At 47.8% G+C, this 22,273-nt stretch overlaps 3 protein-coding genes across 3 annotated transcripts in view; all 3 read left to right on the top strand.

Moving 5' to 3' along the window:
- The window catches only part of LOC309530315 (uncharacterized protein), a 367,943-nt gene that overhangs the window by 251,657 nt on the left and 94,013 nt on the right, over positions 1 to 22,273 (top strand). The gene's annotated exons all lie outside the window — the stretch shown is intronic.
- On the top strand, positions 1,105 to 4,499 carry LOC309530512 (olfactory receptor 52P1-like; the record flags this gene model as incomplete). The annotated part of the gene is made up of 1 exon (XM_082219536.1): positions 1,105 to 4,499. The coding sequence occupies exon 1, from the start codon at positions 3,540 to 3,542 to the stop codon at positions 4,497 to 4,499; it is 960 nt and encodes a 319-aa protein (XP_082075662.1). The 5' UTR covers positions 1,105 to 3,539.
- RPS11 (ribosomal protein S11) lies at positions 7,837 to 13,704 on the top strand. The gene is made up of 5 exons (XM_082219656.1): positions 7,837 to 7,968; positions 9,515 to 9,646; positions 10,532 to 10,607; positions 12,546 to 12,675; positions 13,528 to 13,704. The coding sequence occupies exons 1-5, from the start codon at positions 7,954 to 7,956 to the stop codon at positions 13,649 to 13,651; spliced, it is 477 nt and encodes a 158-aa protein (XP_082075782.1). The 5' UTR covers positions 7,837 to 7,953; the 3' UTR covers positions 13,652 to 13,704.

The raw sequence follows: 22,273 nt of genomic DNA, 5'->3' as shown, positions 1-22,273 counted from the left end.
GTCTTTGAATGCAACTGGCGGAGGCTGAAGGGAATTAGAAGCCTCCTCTTGGGTGCTGACCAGACTGACCTATAAATAAGACCTGGCAGCAGTTCCCGCCACCGGATCCTAGAGAGGCTGGCAAGGGCACTGGGCACAGCATGGCCACTTCTTCAAAGGGAGATTCTGCAATCTGCTAAGGTGAGTGACTATATTTAGCCCCAGGCAGGTTATATCACCCAGGTGCTGTTCCCCCATTAGAGCTGGTGATAACTCCCTCAGGTGGATGCAGAAGCAGCATGGAAGGCAGAGGTGACCATCTCCATAGCCTGTGTCTTCACCCAGCCAGTGGGATTAGGCTTTTTAGGGCTGGAATTACAGTCAATTGCATGAAAGAATACATTCTCCCTTGAAGACCTGCTGAGACTTTGGACCCAGCTTGGAAAGTAAGCTGGACTGGCTTTTATATACAGGGAAGTGTACGCTGAGAGGCAAAAGCTGCTGTTAAAAAATCAATTTAATCTTCTAGCTGAAAGCCCCCTTGCTAAGTCTGGGGCCATAGATGCAGCAATGCTTCGAATTCCAGGTGCTGGAAACCACGGGAGGTGAGAGAGGTGGTCCTCAGGTCCTTCTTGCAGCTTTCACACAGGCATGTGACTGGCCACTGTAAGAATATGATGCTGGACTAGTTGGGACCCCATTGCCCTAATCCAGAAGGGCTCATCTTATATGCACACTGAATGAATGAATTTATTAATACGGTCACAGACCAGCATCAACACACACAATATCACAGATCATAAAAATATCAGAAATACAAAGGACAATATGAGTATAACAAGGATTTAAATATAAAAATTAAAATTAATTATTAGCGTGCTCCCTGTAGTTAACATTTGGGGGTTTGGTCATCATGGGATACCACTTGCTTCCTGCGATTGATTGCAGACACACAGAATTTGGCTACATTTAATGTAGTCTTGGGATTCTTATCCTCTAGCAGTAGTTTTAAACTATGGAGTTCCGATTCTTTCCTGGACTTTTGCAAAACAGGTGTAATAAAAGTCAAACGTATATCCTCATAAAGACAACGTAAGTACATGTAGAGCAGTTTCAACTTCCAACGAGCCACAAGAGCAGACCCGTGCTGTATATGGTTTACCCTCAAATCTGCCCTGAAGTAAGGCAGAAGGGAGAATGTTGAATCTGGCGAGAGTAAAAGACCGTCTGTATTTGGGTACCTGAAGACCTGACAGATAGTTAGCTGGAGAGAAACCTCTCCCATGGTCCCTTATTGCTGGGTGTTTGATCATTTCGCTCATGTGGCATTGTAATTCTACGTCCCAGATACGCTGGCGAATTGTAGTCCTAGCTTTCTCGAAGCCTGTCGCTATCAGGGTCTGTAGAGGGATCCCCAAGCCTTTGAGCTTTTCCAGCAGTGTAGCTTTCCATTTAGATTGGTAGTTATCTAATAGGGTTAAAGGTGCCAGCCCAACCGGGAAGAAAATAAGCTTTAGCCAATAATGAATCTTCAATATCCATATCCGAGTACTGATAGGAATTTGCCCAACCTCCAAACAGACCGCTATGTTGGATACGCAAGAGGGTATCCCCAGCAGGCAGCGGAAAAACTTAGTTTGGAATGCCTCTAGGTGAGTAAGGTTTTTAAAGCTGCAGATCTGGGATCCATATAACAATTGTGATAGTATTTTGTCAGCAAAGACCTGGGAGGCTGCCGGTATGTATTGGTCCCCTTTCCCATAGAAGAATCTTATTAACGCTTTGGTAGATCTTTCTGCATTTGCAATAGTATTATTAATCTGAAAGCGCCAGGAGCCCCTTTCCTGGAAGGTTACACCCAGGTATTTAAAGGTTGCTACCTGTTCTATTGAGCGATTGTCTATTCTCCATTTGTGTCTCCTCCTTTTTTTAGAGAACACCATGACTTTGGATTTGTTGTAGTTAATTGTTAGTTGTTCGGTTCTGCAGTATTTGGTAAAAGATCTCAGAAGTTTTCTTAATCCAACACAAGAAAAAGAAATTAAAACTGTGTCATCCGCATATAAAAGGACCGGGAGGGGCGTACCAGCCAATTTGGGGGGATGGGCATTTTCTTTCTCCATATTTCCTACTAACGAGTTGATATAGAAGTTAAATAAAGTAGGCGCAAGGACACACCCTTGCCTGACCCCCTGATGGATTTGGATTTCCTTGGATAGGTGGCCCTATTCTTAATTCTTATGCATACTGTACTCTCCAAGGAAAAGCATGAGGGAGCTTTCAACACATAACTGATATGCCCAAAAGAGACATGTCATGTCATAATGTATTAGGCAAATGGATTCTGTAGAAGCTGGCAATATGAATCTGACATCTAGCCCACAGATTACCTGTGCAAAATCCACAAGGGATTTTCTTGTTGTTTAACTTTCTCCACATGCACACACCCCTAGATAATTCCACAGGGTAGAGCATCACATCAGAAACAAGCCAGGAATAGACAGGCAAAGCAGATGAAGCAAAGCGGGTGAGACTTCTTTTTTTGATGTATCTCATGTCAGAATCTCCCAAACATCTCTCCTGTCTCTTGCTTCCTGACGCCTTTAACTGGAGATGCTGTTAGGAATTGAGCCTGGGACTTCCTGCATATTTATTTATTTACTTGCAGTATTTCTTATATTTATATACTACCTTTTATTTCAAGGAGCTCACGGTGGTGAACCTGGTTCTCATCTCCCCATTTCACCCTCACATCAACCCTGTGAGGTAGGTGAGGCTGAGACTTGTCCGAGGTCACCCAGTATGTTTCATGGCCAGGTGGGAATTTGAACTCCTGGGCCCAGCAACTGGACTATGGGTCCTCACTATTTACATATCCAGTTGGGGAAAGCTGCATCTGTGAACTTTTGCTGGGTATCCAGCTGTTAAAGGCCTCAAGAGCCTTATCGCCAGTTGCTACTGTTATTCCAGCAGAGTAAGAAGGTGCAAATTTTTCAGGCTGAAGAGTTTCACAGAATCATAGAGTTAGAAGGGATCCCAAGGGTCATCTAGTCCAACCCCATGCAATGCAGGAACAACTAGTGAGGAAGGACTAAGCAGGAGACAGCAGAAGCAGCTGGGGGAGGGTTGGCTGAGATAACTATACACATTTTGCTACTTGACTAAATGAAGAAAATATCGCTGAATGCTCAATTAACGTTAGCATCCTTTAAATGTAGGCAGCCAGGCACACTAGTATCTGAGTATTGGCTCTGAGTATCTATCACACTCCTGAGTGCTGTTACCCAATACTTAAATTTTCGACTGTTGTATCGCTGCCAACCTTCACCATTAGGCCATGCTGAAAGCTTGTATTTCTTCCTGCCAGCAGGAATGGGGTTGAGCAACCAGGCTAATTTATACCTGCTGGTGGAAACAAGACCTCAAAATGGTGGTGTGAAATTTTGCTGGATGCAGAACATGCCCTTTAACTGTTGCCTGCCTCCCCCACCTCCAGATTAACAAGCAGCTTCTCCTTTGCACAGGCCATAGGAGGAGTCCCAAGGCCCCTCCAGTCTAATATGTCGGCCTTTAGCGGCGCTTACAATGGCACCCTCCACCCTTCAATCTTCCTCCTGCTGGGGATCCCAGGGCTGGAGGCGGCCCACGTCTGGCTGGCCATCCCCCTCTGCTTCATCTACGTGGTGACTGTGTTGGGGAACTGCACCATCATGTTCGTCATCTGGGTGGAAGAGACCTTGCATGAGCCCATGTACTTATTCCTCTGCATGCTGGCTGTCATTGACCTGGCTGGATCTACCTCCGTTGTGCCCAAAATGCTTTGCCTCTTCTGGTTTGGCTCACGAGAGATTCGCTTTGAAGCTTGCTTGACACAGATGTTCTCCATCCATGCGCTGTCCATCATCGAGTCGGCCATTTTGTTGGCCATGGCCTTTGACCGCTACATGGCCATCTGCCAGCCGCTGCGCTATGCGGCCATCCTCACAAATCCTGCCATCGTGAAAATTGGCTGCCTGGCGGTTGCCAGGGGTGCCATTCTGACTGCCCCATTCCCCATCCTTGCCAGCAGGCTGCCTTACTGCCGAACCAATGTGGTCCCCCACACCTACTGTGAGCACATGGGCATCGTCAGGCTGGCCTGCGCTGGCACTGTGATCAGCAACATGTACGGCTTGACCGTGGCCTTGCTGGTGGTGGGCCTGGATTTAACGTTCATTGGTGTGTCCTATGCAAAGATCATTGTGACCGTGCTGAGGCTGCCATCTCGGGAAGCCCAGGCCAAGGCCTTCAACACCTGTGGTTCCCATATCTGTGTGATTGTCTTGGCCTACACACCTGCCCTCTTCTCCTTCCTCACACACCGCTTTGGCCACAATGTGGCCCCCTACATTCATATCCTCATCGGCAACTTCTATATTCTGGTGCCTCCCTTCTGCAATCCCATCGTCTATGGTGTGAAGACCAAGCTGATCCGTGACAAGGTGGTCGGCTTACTCCTGAGGAGAAAAGATGTCTCCTAAAAAAAAAAAATAGAGGCTAGTGACGCATCTGGACACTTACTGGTGGGGCAGTGAATGCCAAAAAGAAAAAAGAAAGGACACAAATCCAGTCGCTCTTGGTCTTGACCCAGAATCATATCTCTTATGAAGTATATGAACATTTAAAAAATTTCCATAATTAAAATGTGCACTAAAACAACACAGTAATTAAAGCAGGAGAGACTGGCTGAGAGATCAAGGGAAGGCAGGTGCAGATAGGTGCCAACACACAAGGGGTCTCTTGTATTTCAACAGGGAGTGCATTCTATTACACCAGGGCCACCAGTGTCCCCTAAAAACAAACAATGATTACCGTAGGTCAAGGCAAGACTTGTCAAATTCCATTTGTTGATCTTAATCCCCTTTAGCAGGTACCGGAGGGGAATACAATCTTCCAGATAGTTCAAGGTGTTGGTCCTAACACACAAGTCCTTATGCAGCTCAGGACCAGGTTACTTGAGAGTTATTTCTTATCCACACAGTAGATCACTGTAGTCTGCAAGAGATTTTCTTTTGCAAGTTTCAAAGATCTCAAAAGCCTCAACTCAGAGCAAGGCTTTTAGAACGGCTGTCCTTGGTCTGTGGAATAGGGTACTTTTCGAAGGTAACAAAAGGTACCTGCTATCTGCACATTCTGAAAATGACTGAATACATTTTTGTTCCAACAGACATTCTCAGTTGGATAAATGGATCTTTACCACAAAACTTCATTGTGTTTTTGCCTGTATTTAATTATATTGTGTTTAAATTGAGACAGTGGTTTAGAGGATAATAAATAACAATAATAACAACTTGTACAGAGTTGTTTAGGGCTTACACACACACAAGGCCTTAATACTGGCTTGCTGACTAACAGGCAGCCAGTGTAGATCCTTTAACATGGATATATGTACCTGGTAAACGGCCCTACTCACCACTCACGAACTCAGTGTTCTGCACCAACTCCAGGCGCACATACCAGGGCATATGTCACCAGGCCTAGGGATAGAGAAGAAATTCGAATCGGTTTGCATCTAAAGACTAACCTAAATAACTTGCAGTTCACACAAAAAAAGATCTGAAAAGCAGGCACCCTTCAAAATTCACACTTCTCCAGATTTTGCAATGCAGTTCTCCAACCAAGTTATGGGTATAAGAATGCATGTACTGGGGAAAGTGTGTGAGCAAATGCATACATCACTGAAAATAAATTACAAAGATACATCAGGGGAAATACGCTTAGCAAAATATGTGTGTTAGGTGAAACTGCATATGGTTCTAATTCATACAGGGGATTCCCACCATCACCACATATCAAACATTGTGTGTTCAAAAGCTTTTGAGGAGGTGGCAAGACCTGGAAAAAGCTTTTGTAGTTGGATTTCCAAACAAATGAATGGCCACATGCTCCTGGGGTTGCTGGCCTACATGCTTCCAAGGAGAAAGCATAATCTCCCCCTCTAGTATTGTCACAGAAGTTTCAAGACAACCACGCTGTATTCTTTTCGACTTTCTGCTAAAAACATTTTTGTCTGGACGAGCCTGCCCAGATGTTTTGAAAGCTGGTACAAGTTTAAATATTTTGCTTCTCGTCTATTGTTATCTTTTCAAAAGTTTTATTTTAAAACGCTTACATAGCAGGTAAGTTCCACGGGGATGCATTTCGAAAAGACCGTAAAATACTTAAAAGTCTCCTTCACTGGAGCCTACAGATGCGCTGGCAGCTGGACGAAGGCAGCTGGGACATCCTGTCCTCTGAGATTATGGGCACCTGGGAGCCAACGTTGCATCCAGGCTCCCTCCAAAAACAATAGTTGTACCTCGGGTTACATACGCTTCAGGTTACAGACTCCGCTAACCCAGAAATACTACCTCGGGTTAAGAACTTTGCTTCAGGATGAGAACAGAAATCATGCTCAGGCAGCGCCGAGGCAGCAGGAGGCCCCATTAGCTAAAGTGGTGCTTCAGGTTAAGAACAGTTTCAGGTTAAGAATGGACCTCTGGAACGGATTAAGTACTTAACTTGAGGTACCACTGTAAACCCACTTCAGCCTTTTTCAATTTACGTTTCTTTTTAAAAAAGTTTTAATGGTTTAATAGGCGGCCCTATTCAGGGAAGCTTTTAATGTATGATATTTTAGTGTTTTTTGGTTTCTGTGGAAGCCGCCCAGAGTGGCTGGGGAAACCCAGCCAGATGGGCGGGGTACAAATAATAAATTATTATTATTATTATTATTATTATTATTATTATTATTTTAGCAATATTCTTACGGGGTGTTTTTGTAAACTGCTTTTGAGATTTCCTTGTTACAATCAAGTGGTATATAAAATTTATGAACTAAATAAAACAAACATTTAAACTCCTGCCAACATTTTGAAAAAAATGTTTTGTTTTTGCTAATTCTTTTATTAGGCTTTTTGGTTTGATTTTGTAAACTGCTTTGAGGTGCTGGCAATTCCCCCCCCCCCAATCGATAAATGCATAAATGTCATGAGCTAAATAAAATAAGCACGTAGCATTGGGGGTTTTTTAAGTGCTGACTTGGCAACAGCGAGAGCACCGGGCTGGCGAAGAGAGAGTTTTGTTCTGTCTTAATTTTAGGACCTGCATTTCCCCCTACCCCACCATTTTAATTCTGTTAGGCTTCACTTGCTTTTCAACCATCACCTTCTCTGCATTTTAGCACAGCTGCATTTTTAGCACAGGCGCGGTTTTCATTATTTTCTTTCGCCAGGTAAAATTTGTGAAGTTTTACAAATCAATGCCAAATTAAACCGAACTGCGTGGCGTTTCCGTTCGCTCAAAGCTGCCCTGAGTCCCCCCCCAAAAAATATTATTATATAAATAACATATTTAAATTTTCCTCAGGAGAGTCTCGGGAGGGCTCTTTTTTGGGCAGAGGCCCTACCGAGGCGACAGAAACGCCTCACTTTCCTCTCACGCAAAGCGGCGGAAAGGCATCGCCTAAAAATACATAACTAAAAATAAATGAGGGAGCGGCTGCTATGACACCTTTTACGAGTAGAAAGGAAATGAATTTTTCTCTTCACCAGCATTTAAACGGGTTTTTTTGAGAAATATTTTTCTCCTCAGGTTCTTCTGCCCCCTCCCCCCACTCCGCCTTCCCGCGCCTCGCGACCGTGCTGCGCGCGCAGGCGCCCCACACAGCAATGGCCGCCGCGGCTTCTTAGGGAGGAAGGGGGCGGGGCATCGGCGCGGAAAAACTGAGCGCTCCTCGGACCCGCCTTCGCTCAACGCGATGACGTCGGGGCGAACAGGCGCCTCTCTCCTCGCTCGCTCCGCCTACTAATCCCCCCAACCGCCTCTCTGTATGGTCGGGACGGAGGAGCTCGGCTGACGTCACTTCCCGCGGCTCCTTCTCCCCGCCCCACCCCCTCCCGGCGATAAGTTTCCCGTCATCCCCCGCGCATCCTCCTTTCGCCTCGCGCGGCCAAGATGGCGGACACGCAGGTCGGAGCGGCTCCCCGTGACGGGGGGTGGGAGGGGGAGAGACTGCGGGTCCCCTAGGAACGGGGAAGGGGCGGCTGGGGGGAGGGTCCCAGTCTCCTTTATGGGGGGGTTAATTGCTGGAGGGGCTGAGTGAGGGGGGAGGGGGGCTCCTGCTTTCTCCCGCCCTGAGGCCTCCGAGGCCTCTTCCCTCAACAGCAGGAGGGCCTCGCCACCGGCCCTCGCTTGCCTCAGGCGGCCATGCAAGGCTGCTATCCCGGCTTAGGAAACGGTCCTTGACCCCCTTCCTAAGACCACGACGAAGGAGGGTCCTGCTGCAGAATCAGGCCGGGGGGGGGCAGCGCTGCAGCCCATTATGAGGAGCTGGAAATCGGGCACAACACGTGCTCTCCCCTCCTGTGCTTCCTGTAAGAGGATGAGAAGAGGGTTCTGGATCAGGCCGGAAAGGGATCACCTGGTCCAGCAACCTGCTCTCACGGTGGCTGATGAGATTATGATGATGATAATAATAATTTATTATACCCCGCCCATCTGGCTGGGCTTCCCCAGCCACTCTGGGCGGCTTCCAACAAAGCATTAAAATACAGTGGTCTGTTAAACATTAAAAGTTTCCCTAAACGGGGCTGCCTTCAGATGTCTTCTAAAAGTCTGGTAGTTGTTGTTCTCTTTGACATCTGGTGGGAGGGCGTTCCACAGGGTGGGTGCCACTACCGAGAAGGCCCTTTGCCTGGTTCCCATTAGCTGCCCATTAGGGGAAGGCAGCAAGCAGGAGCACAAGGGCAGCCCTACCTCAAACTATAGAGGGCAGCCAATGGCCCTCTCCTCCATGAATTTGCCCTCACCCATTCAAAGCAGCTGGCAAAGGGGGGGGGAGAGGCCTTCCCAGGGCCAGAGGAAGAAAGAGTGCCTGCTTAGGCTCAGCCGCTCCTTTCCATCGCAAGAGGACTGCAGCTTTGCTGGTGACTATTCTCTGCAACAGCAAATTGCTGTGCCTTCCTAAAGTAGTTGGGGCCCAGCTTGCATGTGCTGCCTTCCTATTGGCACCTCGACCCTCTTGCTTCTGGGAACAGTTTCCTAAGATGCTCAAACTTGGGGTCACACTGCTTCTAATATTCACATGGAGCAGGGTGTGTCTGGTGAACCATGGCCCATTTCTAGGCTGCTCCATTCCATCTTGCAAGCACCCGCCCCAAATATGCTTTTCAACATGCAAAAAAATCCATCCTCTTAGCTCCTATAGGCCTGGTGGCCCAATTTTTCTGTTAAAGGGAGTTAAAGCTTCTACAGCTTACTTTTTAGCCAAGACCGCTTCCCAAAGCAGCCAGCTAGTCCATTTAGTATACAATGTTATAAGAGTGTGTGTTGTGGTGCAGTTCGGCACCCAGTCCATGATCTAGTGTATCCTACCAGACAGAAGAGCCAAAGAAGCTGCCTGTGGACTCTGCAAGACGCACAGAAGCTGCTCATCTGCTAGTGACCCTTAACAGATGACAATCTAGTCTATGTTCTTCCTTTCTAAACTCATTTATTCCTTTTTTCTCACATGCAGACTGAGAGGGCGTATCAGAAGCAGCCCACAATCTTCCAGAACAAAAAACGTGTGCTCTTGGGAGAGACTGGCAAAGAGAAACTCCCCCGCTACTACAAGAACATTGGTCTGGGCTTCAAGACCCCCAAAGAGGTATTGAGCTTAGAAGGCAGTTTGGGCCAATGGGAGGGTGCTTGTTAAGCCCTGTGAAGTTTGTAAAATTATACACAAAGGTAGACTACATTTCCGCTTTTATACTTTCCCTTGTGGAAACTTGAGTACAAACCTGTATGCTCAAAATAATTACTATATGTGGTGGAATCATCAGGCCAAATGTTTAAACAGGATAGTTTCCCTTTGCTGACATATGATGTACATTCTCACGATGGTCTTCCAAGCCCCAATGGTGAAGGGGCTTTGACGAGAGTGTCCAATAGGACCTTACTGACGTCAGCTCATGTGCATAAAAGCAAGAGGCCTGGCTAATTCTTCATACAGCAGCCTCTTGCATCTAGGATATGATTTTATCATCAAGGTGGCAGACCTTTCTTTCTCTGGGCTGGACTGCTTTTGGCAGCATCCACATAATGGGACGTGCCTACTTTCAAGAGATCCATTACTGTTAGGTGCAGGAAATGCATCAGAGAGAAAGGTTCTTGCTTGGCCTTTTTATCCATGATCCTTTTCTCTAAACAAGGATTTGTGGGGGCGGTTTTTGCAGGAAGTTTCTATGATGTAAGATCAGTGTAGATACACACACATACTTCCGGGCTGAAGTAGCAGCCCATATGTAGGTTTTACTCCTTCGGTGATAATTTCATTCCCATCATCAGCTGAAGTCAAGCTGAGAACAGGACTGCATTAGGAGGCAGGCTGAGAAGCAGCCCTCCTTTCAGATTGTCTCTGCCTGGGAAAGAAATGGGGAGAGGTCTTAACAGGGAGGACTATTGCTGTAATTGTATGAGGAGAAAGCACTTCATTGTGCTTGTGTTGTCTCCTTCCTTGGTTGTGTTCTGATAACTCTCTCTTTGCATCCAGGCCATCGAAGGCACATACATTGACAAAAAATGTCCTTTCACTGGCAATGTGTCGATTCGGGGCCGCATTTTATCAGGTAGGAGGAGGTGCTGTTTAAAGCTAACAGAGTACAAGATGTGGACACTTACCGTATTTTTCGCCCTATAGGATGCACTTTTTCCCCTCCAAAAATGAGGGGGAAATGTGTGTGTGTCCTATGGGGCGAATACAGGCTTTCACTGAAGCCTGGAGAGCGAGAGGGGTCGGTGTGCTCTTGCTCTCCAGGCTTCAGGAAGCTCTGTGCAACCCTCCGGAGCCCAGTGCGGCTCCGGCATCGCTCTGGGGTTGGGGGGAGCTTGGGCTGCCCCAGCCCCAGCCCCCCGCCTGATGGGGGGGAAATAATTCCCCCCCAAATATAGGTGCGTCCTATAGGGCGAAAAATACGGTATCTCTTGTTTCTCTTGTGCCCTGTGGTGGATTTGCTTCCTAGAAATTCTTTTGTTTCCTGCATCTATCTATGGCACCATTTGTGAGCCATCGAGAAGTTTAACAGTGATCTGTGCATTGAATTTTTCCAGCGCACCAATAAGCCTTTGTGTGCTTTGTAGAGGTGCATTTGTTCAATAAAAGCAGTTAAAAACAATACAGAAGGTGAGTTTTGAAGCAGCATGAAGTACACACTCATATTGCAGTGATGGTACGGTAAATCAAGTGTACATTTAAAAATCCCACATGGAAAAGGAAACCTTGGGTGCCTGTGGCCCTCCCAGTGTGGATGGACCACTCCCATCTGCCCCAGCAAGAGACATTGCATCTGATCAGCAATGATGACAGGTGCCACTTTACTGCCACATGGTAGTGCTGTCTTCAAGGCAGCAACTTCTTCCCAGACTCCCAGGGCAGAGCAGGGAGTTCATGCAGGTCAAGTGAAGATCCTTATGCCTTGGATGTAACCCCTTTCCTTTTGTTTTCAGGATTTATAAACCAGATTTCTACAAGAAAGCACCCTAAGTAGCATGCAACTTAATTCTGCATTAAGATGGATAGAGTTTTAAAAGCTATACAACTGCCTAAACAAACAACAAAACAGTAAAATCCGTACAGTTCACAAATGCCTGATGGAATGAGTGTTTGCTAATTCTTGGGTTAAGGAAATGTTTTGCAGGGACAATTGGTCAAAATGGGTTGAGATTGGATAGGAAATGTGTTTGATGCACGGTAGGGCAGCCTCCCTGTTCAGAAACAGACCCCAGCATCTTGTAATCAGAAATTTTGGTGTGGCCATTGTCCCAATGTTCTTTTGACATCTAGACCCATATTGGGAAATGAAGCAATTGGGACTTAATTGCGGTTTACTGGTCAAACTTGTTACTTTTGACTACCTTATTGTAACCAGGAAGCTAGATTGAGTCTTAAAGCAGAGGTGAAGAGCCTTTGGCCCTCCAGATACTGTTGGACCACAGTTCCCATGATCTCTGCCCGTGGGCCATGCTGGCTGAGGCTGATTGGTGTTGGGAGTCCAGCAACATCTGAAAGGTCCCCCAAGTTCCTCATTGGTTTGATTCCATGTGAAAAGTGGTAGGCTAGTAACAGATCACTTGAATGATTATTTGGAGCGTTCCCCCATAGAGCTGTGTGGCAGAGCCATATTTTGCTGCCAATGGCCCAGAGGTGCTGCACATCTGTTCCCAACAGTTCTCAAGCTGCAAGTGATGTTTTTCTCACGATGGTCTGCTGAGCCCCCATGGTGAACAGGGTTCTGATGAAATTGCCTTGTGGCTGAACTGATGGTGCTTGAATGGACTGAGGAGCAGACGTGCTTTCCTTATCTTTAGGTCTGCTGCATCTGAATTGAGCCTCCTAAATGCACGTTATTGGTGTTTGTGTGGTATTTTGTGCCTCTGCCATCCCGCCACTCACACACAGGCATCCCTGGGGGAACTCGTGAAAGGTGCGGGGGTGGGGGACAGAGGCAGGCCTGTTCCTTCGCCAAGCGAATGTCTCATTCGTCTTCCATTCTCCCTCCATCCCTCAGGCGTGGTCACCAAGATGAAGATGCAGCGCACCATTGTGATCCGCAGGGACTACTTGCACTACATCCGCAAGTACAACCGCTTTGAGAAACGGCACAAGAACATGTCTGTGCACCTGTCCCCTTGCTTCAGGTGAGAGGGTGCGGGTCTCTAGCTGCCATCCCCGACTTTGCGCAGATACTGTTTTATCTGGTTCCTTCAGGTCTTGCATAAGGTTTGCAGATCAGTTCCTGCTTCGTGCTGTATAAGCTGACACAGATAAAATAATTACAACACACAAAGAACAGCACCGGTTATTTTTGCCCCTGTATATTTGTAGCCCTCTTTTAGTTCAAACATGAGAGCCAGTATGGTGTAGTGGTTAAGAGCGGTAGTCTCGTAATCTGGGAAACTGGGTTCGCGTCTCCGCTCCTCCACCTGCAGCTGCTGGGTGACCTTGGGCCAGTCACACTTCTCTGAAGTCTCTCAGCCCCACTCACCTCACAGAGTGTTTGTTGTGGGGGAGGAAGGGAAAGGAGAATGTTAGCCGCTTTGAGACTCCTGAAAGGGAGTGAAAGGCGGGATATCAAATCCAAACTCCTCTTCTTCTTCAAATAACAGAGAACTTTTTGTGACTGGGTTTGTGGTTGGTCTAGCAAGCATGTTGGTGATGATGTACAAACTCACGATGGTCTTCCTAGCCCTCTCTGGTGAATGAGAGGCTGCTGAAAATGCCAGTCTGGCAGTCACTGAACCATAAAGCTTGCTCGGTTGGAGGGTGGTTGTTGTTTTTTGTCACCTGAGTTGGCATTTTATTTATTTTTGTTTTAGGGATCATATAAGCTATTCATCAACACATCTGCCATTATTTATTTATTGGTCTTTTCATGTTCCTTCAGGCTTAGTTTGCATTCTGTCAAAAAAAATAACAAGCCCTTCTTTCCCTCAATACGCTCTTTCCTACATCCCTGCCCTAAAGTTGTTGTTACTTTCTCATGTTTCCAGGGATGTGCAGATTGGAGATATTGTGACTGTGGGCGAGTGCCGTCCTCTCAGCAAAACGGTCCGGTTCAACGTCCTCAAGGTGACCAAGGCTGCCGGCACCAAGAAGCAGTTCCAAAAGTTCTAAAGTGGCTCCTCATGGCTCTCCTTGAGTTGCTCAAATAAACCTTTTGTAAAGACCTTTGATTTTGTTATTTCTGGGGAAGGAGTTTTTTTTGGGGGGGGGTAGGGGACACAGCTCCCTTGTGGCACATCCCATCTGCTTGTATCATCTGCTGCTGCCAGAATTCGTTCTGCGAAAAGAGAACTCAGTAAGGCATGCCTAGAAACAAATAAGGGTGCCCTTAGTAAATCGAGTGCCAGTAGGGATAGCAACTGAGCATTGTGCCTAAAGTGGGAAATCTTCATGGTGGAAGTTAATTCTAAAGGAGGACAGCGAGTCCTTCAATTGTTAGGCGGGCAGCATCTCCTTTCATTTCTAGTGACACTGAAAATAATCTGCACCTTTGCTGCCTTACAAGAAATCTGCGTAGATGATTGTCCTGTTGACCTAGCTATTTTCTTTTTTAGCATAGGGTTTCAGAGTTAAAAGGAACCATGCTCATCTGTTGCTATGGCCTGGATAAATGCCCCTGTGTCTCATCTGAATTACTTGAAAGCAAAGCTGCCTGGTGGTTATGTTTTGAAGGGCAAAAGGGGGTTTGCTGGTCATATCTAACCCACCAGCAGGGGAGTTGATTGGATTTTTAAGAAACATTTAAAAAAATGCCACTTGTGTTTCTTATAGAACATCTGGAGACTTCTTCTTGCCTGGGTAAAACGGCTTAGAATAGTGTTTCCTTAACTACAGCACTAATACTGGGGGGAAACAAGCATTGCAAACCTAACTGAATGAAGAGTAATCAGAGTTTGGAAAGGGACTGGCATCATGCTGGGGCTTCCTAAGGATTGTAGCGCAATGAGGTGCCACTCAACAAAGAAATGTTCATTGACCACATATCTGTCATTCCATGTTAGACATAAACAGCTAGAACATGGTTCAAGAGCACACATGATTTCAGGCGAGCCACAACAAGCAACCAGCGTTCGTTCTCGCCTGGTGACTAGCCACATAGTAGAGTTGTAGCTTGGATCACAAATGCCTTGGCTCCCGAACAAGTCTGCTCCCGAAAGATCAAAACCCAGAAGTGAGTGTTGCGGTTTTCAAATGATTTTCGGAAGCCAAACGTCTTCCGTAGCTTCCAGTCGGCTGCAGGACACTCCTGCAGCCAATTGGAAGCAGTGGCAGGCAAACACAGAGTCATGAAAACTTAGGAAGCAGAAGCTTGTTATTCTAAGATTCACAATCCACCTTTCATCTAAAAGTTATGGGGTGGGATACAGCTGCCTTAAAACCATAATGGAGTGTATATTTCCTGCCCATCACTAGCAGGTCCCAGGGCGAGTAAAAAAAATAGAAATGGTTGAACCTGATTGCAGTGACCGTAGTGTGGATCCTGAAAGTAGGCATCTCATGAGTCGAAAGGGTAAAGAGGTGCACCTGCCACCAAAACAATATTGAGCAGAGCAAGAACATAAGCAGTGTGCCTTGCCCTTCCACCTTGTAACAGGTTTGAGCATGATGTGTGTTGGTCCATCGGCAGCGAGCCCCATCACAGGGAAGGCGTGTGCCCTATGGGTAGGCCAGGAGCTAAAAAGTGGGTCAGTTTTTTGGTATACTATCATAACATGTCTCGATACAAGCTTTTAAAAGGGGGCAACAAGGAGACTAATGTGCAAAGAGGGAACTTTGCTTGGTCTCTGCAATTCACTTCCACAAAGTGGGGGCAGCTTTGCCCCTTCTAGAGCTCAGCCACTTTGGACCATGCTTCTTAGGCACAGGCTCAGCCTTTAAAGTTCCATGTCTGAGTGCTTCCCCCCCCCCCAAAAAAAAAACTTCTTTGCCCCAGAACTTTTCCTGGGAAAACCTCTTTTCGGAACAAATGGCAATTCGGGTTTTCTGTGGATTGCTCGAAATCCCAGAGGCTCCAAGGGGCTTGAGAGGCTGAGATCTCAACAAGGAGGGTCTTCCAGGAGGTGGCCAGAATCGTAGAATCATAGAATTGTCGAGTTGGAAGGGACCCTGAGGGTCATCTAGTCCAAAACCCTGCAAAGCAAGAATCTAGAAAGAGACCCTTGGGTGGAGGTTGAGAGATACAGTGGCAATCGAAACCCAATTGCAAATCAGGTTTATTACCAAAATTTACAGACTTTCACCTGTTTGCAATGAGCAAATTTGTTTATTTTATTTATTGAATTTCGATCGGCAAGTCCTAGGCGCTGAGGCTTTAACCCACAGCGCCACCCGCGTCCTTGTCAACCCGCGTCACACCTTGTCAACAATGTGGAACTGTAGTAGTCCCCAATTTGGACTTTATGAACATATGTGGAACAGAAACTAGCAGACATTTGGTCTTTATGAATGAACTGATTTGTTGGGACCTCTGTCTATATTATTGCACTTTATGTGTTGTTTATGTGGAAGATAAACATTTGATATTGTGGTAAGAATATATAGAAGATTATTGTTTATATGAATGCACAGCCCGTTACGTCTTGTGTGTTTGTCCATTCCAGGAACAGCATTCCTGACCCAGATGTTCACAAGAAGTCCCTCAGATGATTCCCCTTTCAAACAGGATACGTGAATCTAAGCCAGTAGGGCCCTTCTCTCTGGCAGATGGACAACCCCTTCCCCAAAGCCCCTCCCTCCCCCACTTCCCCATGGGGGTCCCCCACACCACCCACCACTCACCAGGATGGCTTGGGCCGCCTCCTGCTTGGAGCCGTTCTGGGTTCAGAGCCCCCTGAGCTGAGCTGCCTGGCAGTTCTGGATCACCTCCGGCAGGTACAGCTGATCTTCCTCCAGCAGCTGAAAGGCAAAAGTCAGGCTGTCAGTTCCTCACAAAAGGAGGGCTTCTCCACACCCCAGAGTGCAGAGTGGGGGGCAAGGAGGGCAGGTCTGAGTCCCTGCTCTGGTTCTCTCCAATGCTCACCCCTGGGGGAGGGATGTGCAACCGCAGCACATCTGCAAAGAGAAGGACATGGGGACAGGTGAGTCCGTCCCTGAGCACCTGGAAAGGCTATTCCAAGAGTTTTCTCCTGGGTTCCAAGTCCTACGGCAGGGAAGGAGGGACATCCCAACCCTTGGCGGTCAATCCTGGCCTCCTTCACCAGAATATGACTCCCCAGGCCAGGGATAGGCAACTAAGGGTTGGGGGCCGGATGCGGCCCAATCGTCTTCTCAATCCAGCCCACAGATGATTTGGGAATCAGTGTGTTTTTAGATGAGTAGAATGTGTCCTTTCATTTAAAATGCATCTCTGGGTTATTTGTGGGGTATAGGAATTGGTTCTTCCCCCCCAAAAAATATAGTCTGCCCCCCCCCACATGGTCTGAGGGATGGTGGACCACCTCACGGCTGAAAAAGGTTGCTGAGCCCTGCCCCAGGCTACCAAGATGGTCAATATCCGGTTCCACTCCATCCTTTTAAAATTAAAATAACAAAATGGATCCCAACTTTCAGAGCATGTAAACCACATGAGTGGAAAGACCCCTGCTCCACTCACAGAAGTAGGACTATACTTCCTTCTCCCACCCTTGAAGTAAACGTCTATGTAACGAAAGAGAATTGACCCAAGTCTGCCTTCCTCCGCCAACCTCAACTCCTCTCCTCTCTTCAAGTCAAAAGACAACACTTCCCCGTCCCCAAGCGAACCCCCCTGGCCTTTCATTGGTAGAGCTGCCACCACGCAGGTAGCGTTTACCTCAGCGCAAAGCAGGGACTGAATGAGGGGGCAGTGAGATGCTTTCAGCCTCGGACACTTGGCGGGTTCTGAAATGGCCGTGCAGGCCAGATTCACGACCCATATGAGCTGGATTCGACCCGCGGGACATAGTATGAGGACCCCTGGCCTACACTGACTGGCAGCTCCCCAGAGTTTCAGGCAGGGATTTCGTCCAGCCCTTGCAGGAGATGTCAGGGGTTGACAATGGGACATTCTGCATGCCAAGCAGATGCTCTAGGGCTCCCCATATTTCCCTGCACTTTCAACGTTATGCTATTAGCAACCGTGGAGATTCCACCTGCCTCTTTCGAAAGGAGAACACTCACCTGATCAGTAGTAGTAGTAGTAATAATAATAATAATTTATACCCCACCCATCTGGCTGCGTTCCCCATCCACACTGGGCGACTTCCAACAAAATATTAAAATACAATAGTCTATCAAACATTAAAAGCTTCCCTAAACATAATAACAACAACCATTTTCAGTCCGTTGAATTAGCAATTAAGCATTTCTGCAAAGGGAAATGGCATACTTTTGTTGCGTGCATAAGCGTGCATAAGAAAGTATTACTCATTTACGATGAAAATGGGATTTATTTATTTTGAACTTTGCTTGGTTCCTCCTTGGCAGCCAGTGCAATGGTTTCAGCAGGGCTAGAACTCAGGACCCGCTGCCTTGAGGGACATCTAAGAGCAGTTGGGCAGGGAAAGGTCTCCCTTGCGAGGTGGGGGGACTCTCCTTCCTTGGAGGTTTCTCAGCAGAGATCGGACGGCCATCTGCCATGGATGCTTCAGCTGAGATTCCTGCATTGCTGGGGGTTGGACTAGATGACCCTGGGATCCCCTCCTCTCTCTCCACTCCTGAATTCTAGGAGGAGCTTCCTTGCCTCCTGCAAAGCCCTTTTCCCTGCAGGCTCTTCTTCTGGTTTCACCCCCAAAAGGATATCTGGGCATCTGCCCCCCTTAATCCATAAGAAATAATAAGAATCTGAGGTTCTGCCAAGCGAGAGAGGGCTGAGCTGGAGGGACTCGGCTTGGCAAGGGTTAAAGGAAACCGAGCTGCCTTCCTAGAGAGGCCAGGAAGGAAGGGGGGGCAAGTCCTCCAGAGCCAAGGCCCCCCCTCCCCAGTCCTTTCCTGCTTTGTGTCTCCCCTGCAAGGGCTGCCTCGCTGTCTCTCCTGGGATCTGGTGAGTCTCCTCTCTCTCCCCCCAGAGGGTGCAGTGGGGAGACCGAGGGGGGGGGCAGGGCTGCAGCAGGGGAGGGGGCCGGGGGGCCTGATCTGTTCCTGCAAGGGGGGGGGACCCCAAGTCAGGGGGGAGGAGAGGGTCCTGCCAGGGAGGGGCCAGGTCTGCCACGCTCTCCTTCCTGCAGATCAGAGGGTCCCAAACTCATCTGGCCTTCTGCCTCCCCCCCCCTTCAGAAAAACAATGACTCTCCCACGAAATCTCCCATCTTCAAACAAAGGAGTCCCTGGGACTTTAACTCTGTGTCTCTCATCGTCATTGCACAACACAGGAAACATATGCAAATTGTTTTCCAAAGCTGGACGAGGAGGTGGACTAGGCCCCCCCCCAAAAGAACTACAGGGAGGAAAGAAGGAAGGAAGGAAAGAAAGAAAGAGAGGCCAGGAATAAAGAGAGGGATCCCAGGCCATAGTCTGGCTGCTGCATTGCAACCAGTTTGGGTTACGTTATCTAACAGAATAATAATAAATAAAAAAAATCAAGGGAGATGTCTTTGGCCCCGCCCACCTGGCCCTCTGGGGTTGGCCAGATACATTCCTGGCCCTCAGGGCAAAGAAAAAGGGACCCCACCCCAGGAATCTGTCTGGCGAGCGGCAGAGAGTACAGAAAAGGAGACAGAAGCAGGGAGTAGGGTGGGGGTGGGGAGCAACTCCTGAGGACCCCCAGGTGAGGACCCCCACTAGAGCTAAACATCCATTTATCACAAGATACAAATGACTCCCTTGTCAGTCGGTTCTGACTTCAGGCATTGACTGGAAGGCAGGAGAAACCAGACTGATTAATCTGACAAAAATCCCTTCAGTTGCCGCCACATTCTGTATTGCTAGAAGGCTAGAGACTTATTTCTTCTCCTCTTCCTCCTCCTCTTTCTTTTCAAAAAGATATCTCATGGTCTGAGATGCGGTGCAGTCCAGCCCTGCTTCCCAGCAAGACTCATCCATGCTTGCTTAGGGAACCATTTCCACCCCTGTCCTTCAGATTTTGTAACAAAACATTGTATTTGCTTTGTAGGATTTGCTAGAGCTTCTCATTTAGACGGGCAGAACTTGGCAGAAGACCAAAGGGTTCCTTCTGATCTCTTAGAGGCTTCCTGAGAGCACAGATGGATGAGCGAGACTCAGCTGGCCCTGAAGCAGGAAGAGGCCATGCCAACCAAACTGGGAGCAGTGGGGGATTCTGGGAAAACTCTGTGCAGAAGATCCTGGGTGAGGAGGACACCCTCCGCTCAGAGGTGCAGAGCCAGCAGTTGAGGCAGTTCTGCTGCCAGGAGGCCAAAGGACCCCGAGAGGTTTGCAGCCGACTCTACCACCTTTGCCATCAGTGGCTGAAACCAGAAAGGCACACGAAAGCTGAGATGCTGGACCTGGTGATCTTGGAGCAGTTCCTGGCTGTCCTTCCCCTGGAGATGGAGAGCTGGGTGAGGGACTGTGGAGCAGAGACCAGTTCCCAGGCGGTGGCCCTGGCCGAAGGTTTCCTCCTGAGTCAGGCAGAGGAGAGAAAGCAGGTGAGAGAGACTTTCCTCTGGATACTCCCAAGGGGCTCCAAGCAGGACAGAGAACATCCCATAATGGTCTGCTGATGGCCCATCCTTTTTCTGGGAAAGCATCTATGGAATGAGATCTCACACCCTTCAAGTCTTTGTCATTCTCTTTCTAGTATTTCTCCCCATTCTCTGTTTTGAATCCTTGTTTCTTTTTCAGGGAAAGGATCTCTTTGCAGATATGGACCTGGATTCCTGTAAGGCAGAGAGGCCTCCGTTGGACACCAGAGAAAGGCCACTGGGTAAGGAGGAAGGTGCTTTTTCTCCGTTTGGTCTCATTCTGCTGGTTTTCCAACTCATCTGAGGGTTCTTTTCACCTTGTTTTGGGGGGAGACAGTTGGGAACAAGGGTCCAGAGGAAGGGAGATGTATTTCTGCACAAACAAACATATGAAATGGGCACAAACGTCCAAATACTCACAGCAGGAAAGGCTTTCTAAAAGGCCCATCTTTAGTTAGAGATGCCCTGTTTCACCTGTGAGTGAAGCAGGCACTCCTGGTGTCTTGCTTACGTTTTTTCTCTTGCAGGTGACGGAATGATGCCAGCAAAACCTCCTGATCCGCCTTTTCATGGGGGCAGAAGGGAAGCAGCGGCTGTGGAACCAGATCAGGTCAGGGGAAGCTGCCTTGTGGGGACAGAGGCTGAGGGATGGAGCAATGTCATGGACTGGCTGGGCACAGAGGAATGGTGGGAGGAAGCAGCCGGGGAACCAGGAAGGGAAGGTGTCTCAGAGCCCAAGGAGTGGAGGTGGAGGAAGGATGAGCAGTGAAAGGGAGAAGCCTGGGAAGAGGAGGTGTCAGAAGCTGAAGGGGAAACAGGGCTTAGTGAGCTGGGAGACTCTGAGGCAGAATGCAGTCCAGAATCAGAGGCAGAAGAGGGGGGAGGCGAGTGGGAGAGGAAAGTCGAGAGGCAGAGGTGAGTCAGGAGAAGGCGGCACCACCGGTGGCTCCCTCTCCTTTTGCCAGAAGCCACGCTCCCTGCTTGTCTCTCAGAGCCAGGAGACCAAAATAGGCTTATTTTAATTGTAGATTGATCACTGAATGCTAAAATTGTTTTCTAAGGAGTGGACAAATGAGAACAAATAGTGGCCTGGATTCACCTAACCAGCCCCATCGGATGAAAAATGGGGCCTGCCCCCCATTTCTCCCCCTCTCCATGCTCCCAGGAACCCCTTGAATTTGGTTTTACAGCATTGGGAGGGAACTCCCTAGAACAACACATGAGGAGAGGAGAAAGTGGATCCTTCCATCTGGCAAACTGGAATCCCTGCATAGGCAGAATGATTTGAAAACCACATGTGGAGTACCACCTATTTGCACAGAGACGAATACCCATAATTAAAATGCAGAATAAAATAAGCACCCATAATTAAAATGTGCTGCAAAACAATCCTAATGAAACAACACCGCAATTTACAGGAAGGAAACAACAGAGCATTGTGTAGCAGATCATATTTCTCTGTCTCAGAGGAGGACATTTCCCTTTTTCTTTTAGGGTCCAGTGTGCTTTGAAGATGTCGCTGTTCGTTTCTCGGATGAGGAGTGGGCGTTGCTGGATCCTGACCAGAGAGCTCTGCATAAGGACATCATGGAGGAGAATCGTGGGATCGTGGCCTCTCTTGGTAAGGCTCCCTGTGGGATTGTCCTGTCTGCCTGGAAATTCCCAAAATACCTCTATGAGACGAACCTCATATATTTTTACAGATCTCAACAGCGCCCCCTACAAACTTAACACCCCCATAAGAAATAGTAAATTACAGTTTTTTCTGTGAACAATCTTCCTCCAGTTCTGCCTCCTTCTACCACAGTTGGACTGGTCTGAACTGCCCAGGCATCTTAAATGTCAGCCTCAGAGTTGTTAGGAAAGATAAGTAGCTTCTGTCAGGTTTTCTGTTTTTGTTTTTGCTGCTGTTAGTCTTGGTGTGACCAAAGAGACGACTGACATTGGAGATGGAGGGGATGCCATGAGTGGGCCAAACAAAATCCGTTCCAGAGAAGAACTATGCTTACTGAATCTCAGGTAGAAGTAGCAGTGGTGATGATGATGATGATGATGATGATGATGATAATGATACAGTGGTACCTCGGTTTACAAACTTTCCGGAACAGGACTGTTCTTAAATCAAGGTACCACTGTA

Source organism: Podarcis vaucheri (genome assembly GCF_965113315.1).
Source record: "Podarcis vaucheri genome assembly, chromosome: 4".
In the NCBI taxonomy this organism is placed as follows: Eukaryota; Metazoa; Chordata; class Lepidosauria; order Squamata; family Lacertidae; genus Podarcis; species Podarcis vaucheri.
The sequence above is the reverse complement of the archived record's forward strand: the minus strand, read 5'-3'. Positions and strand labels throughout refer to the sequence as shown.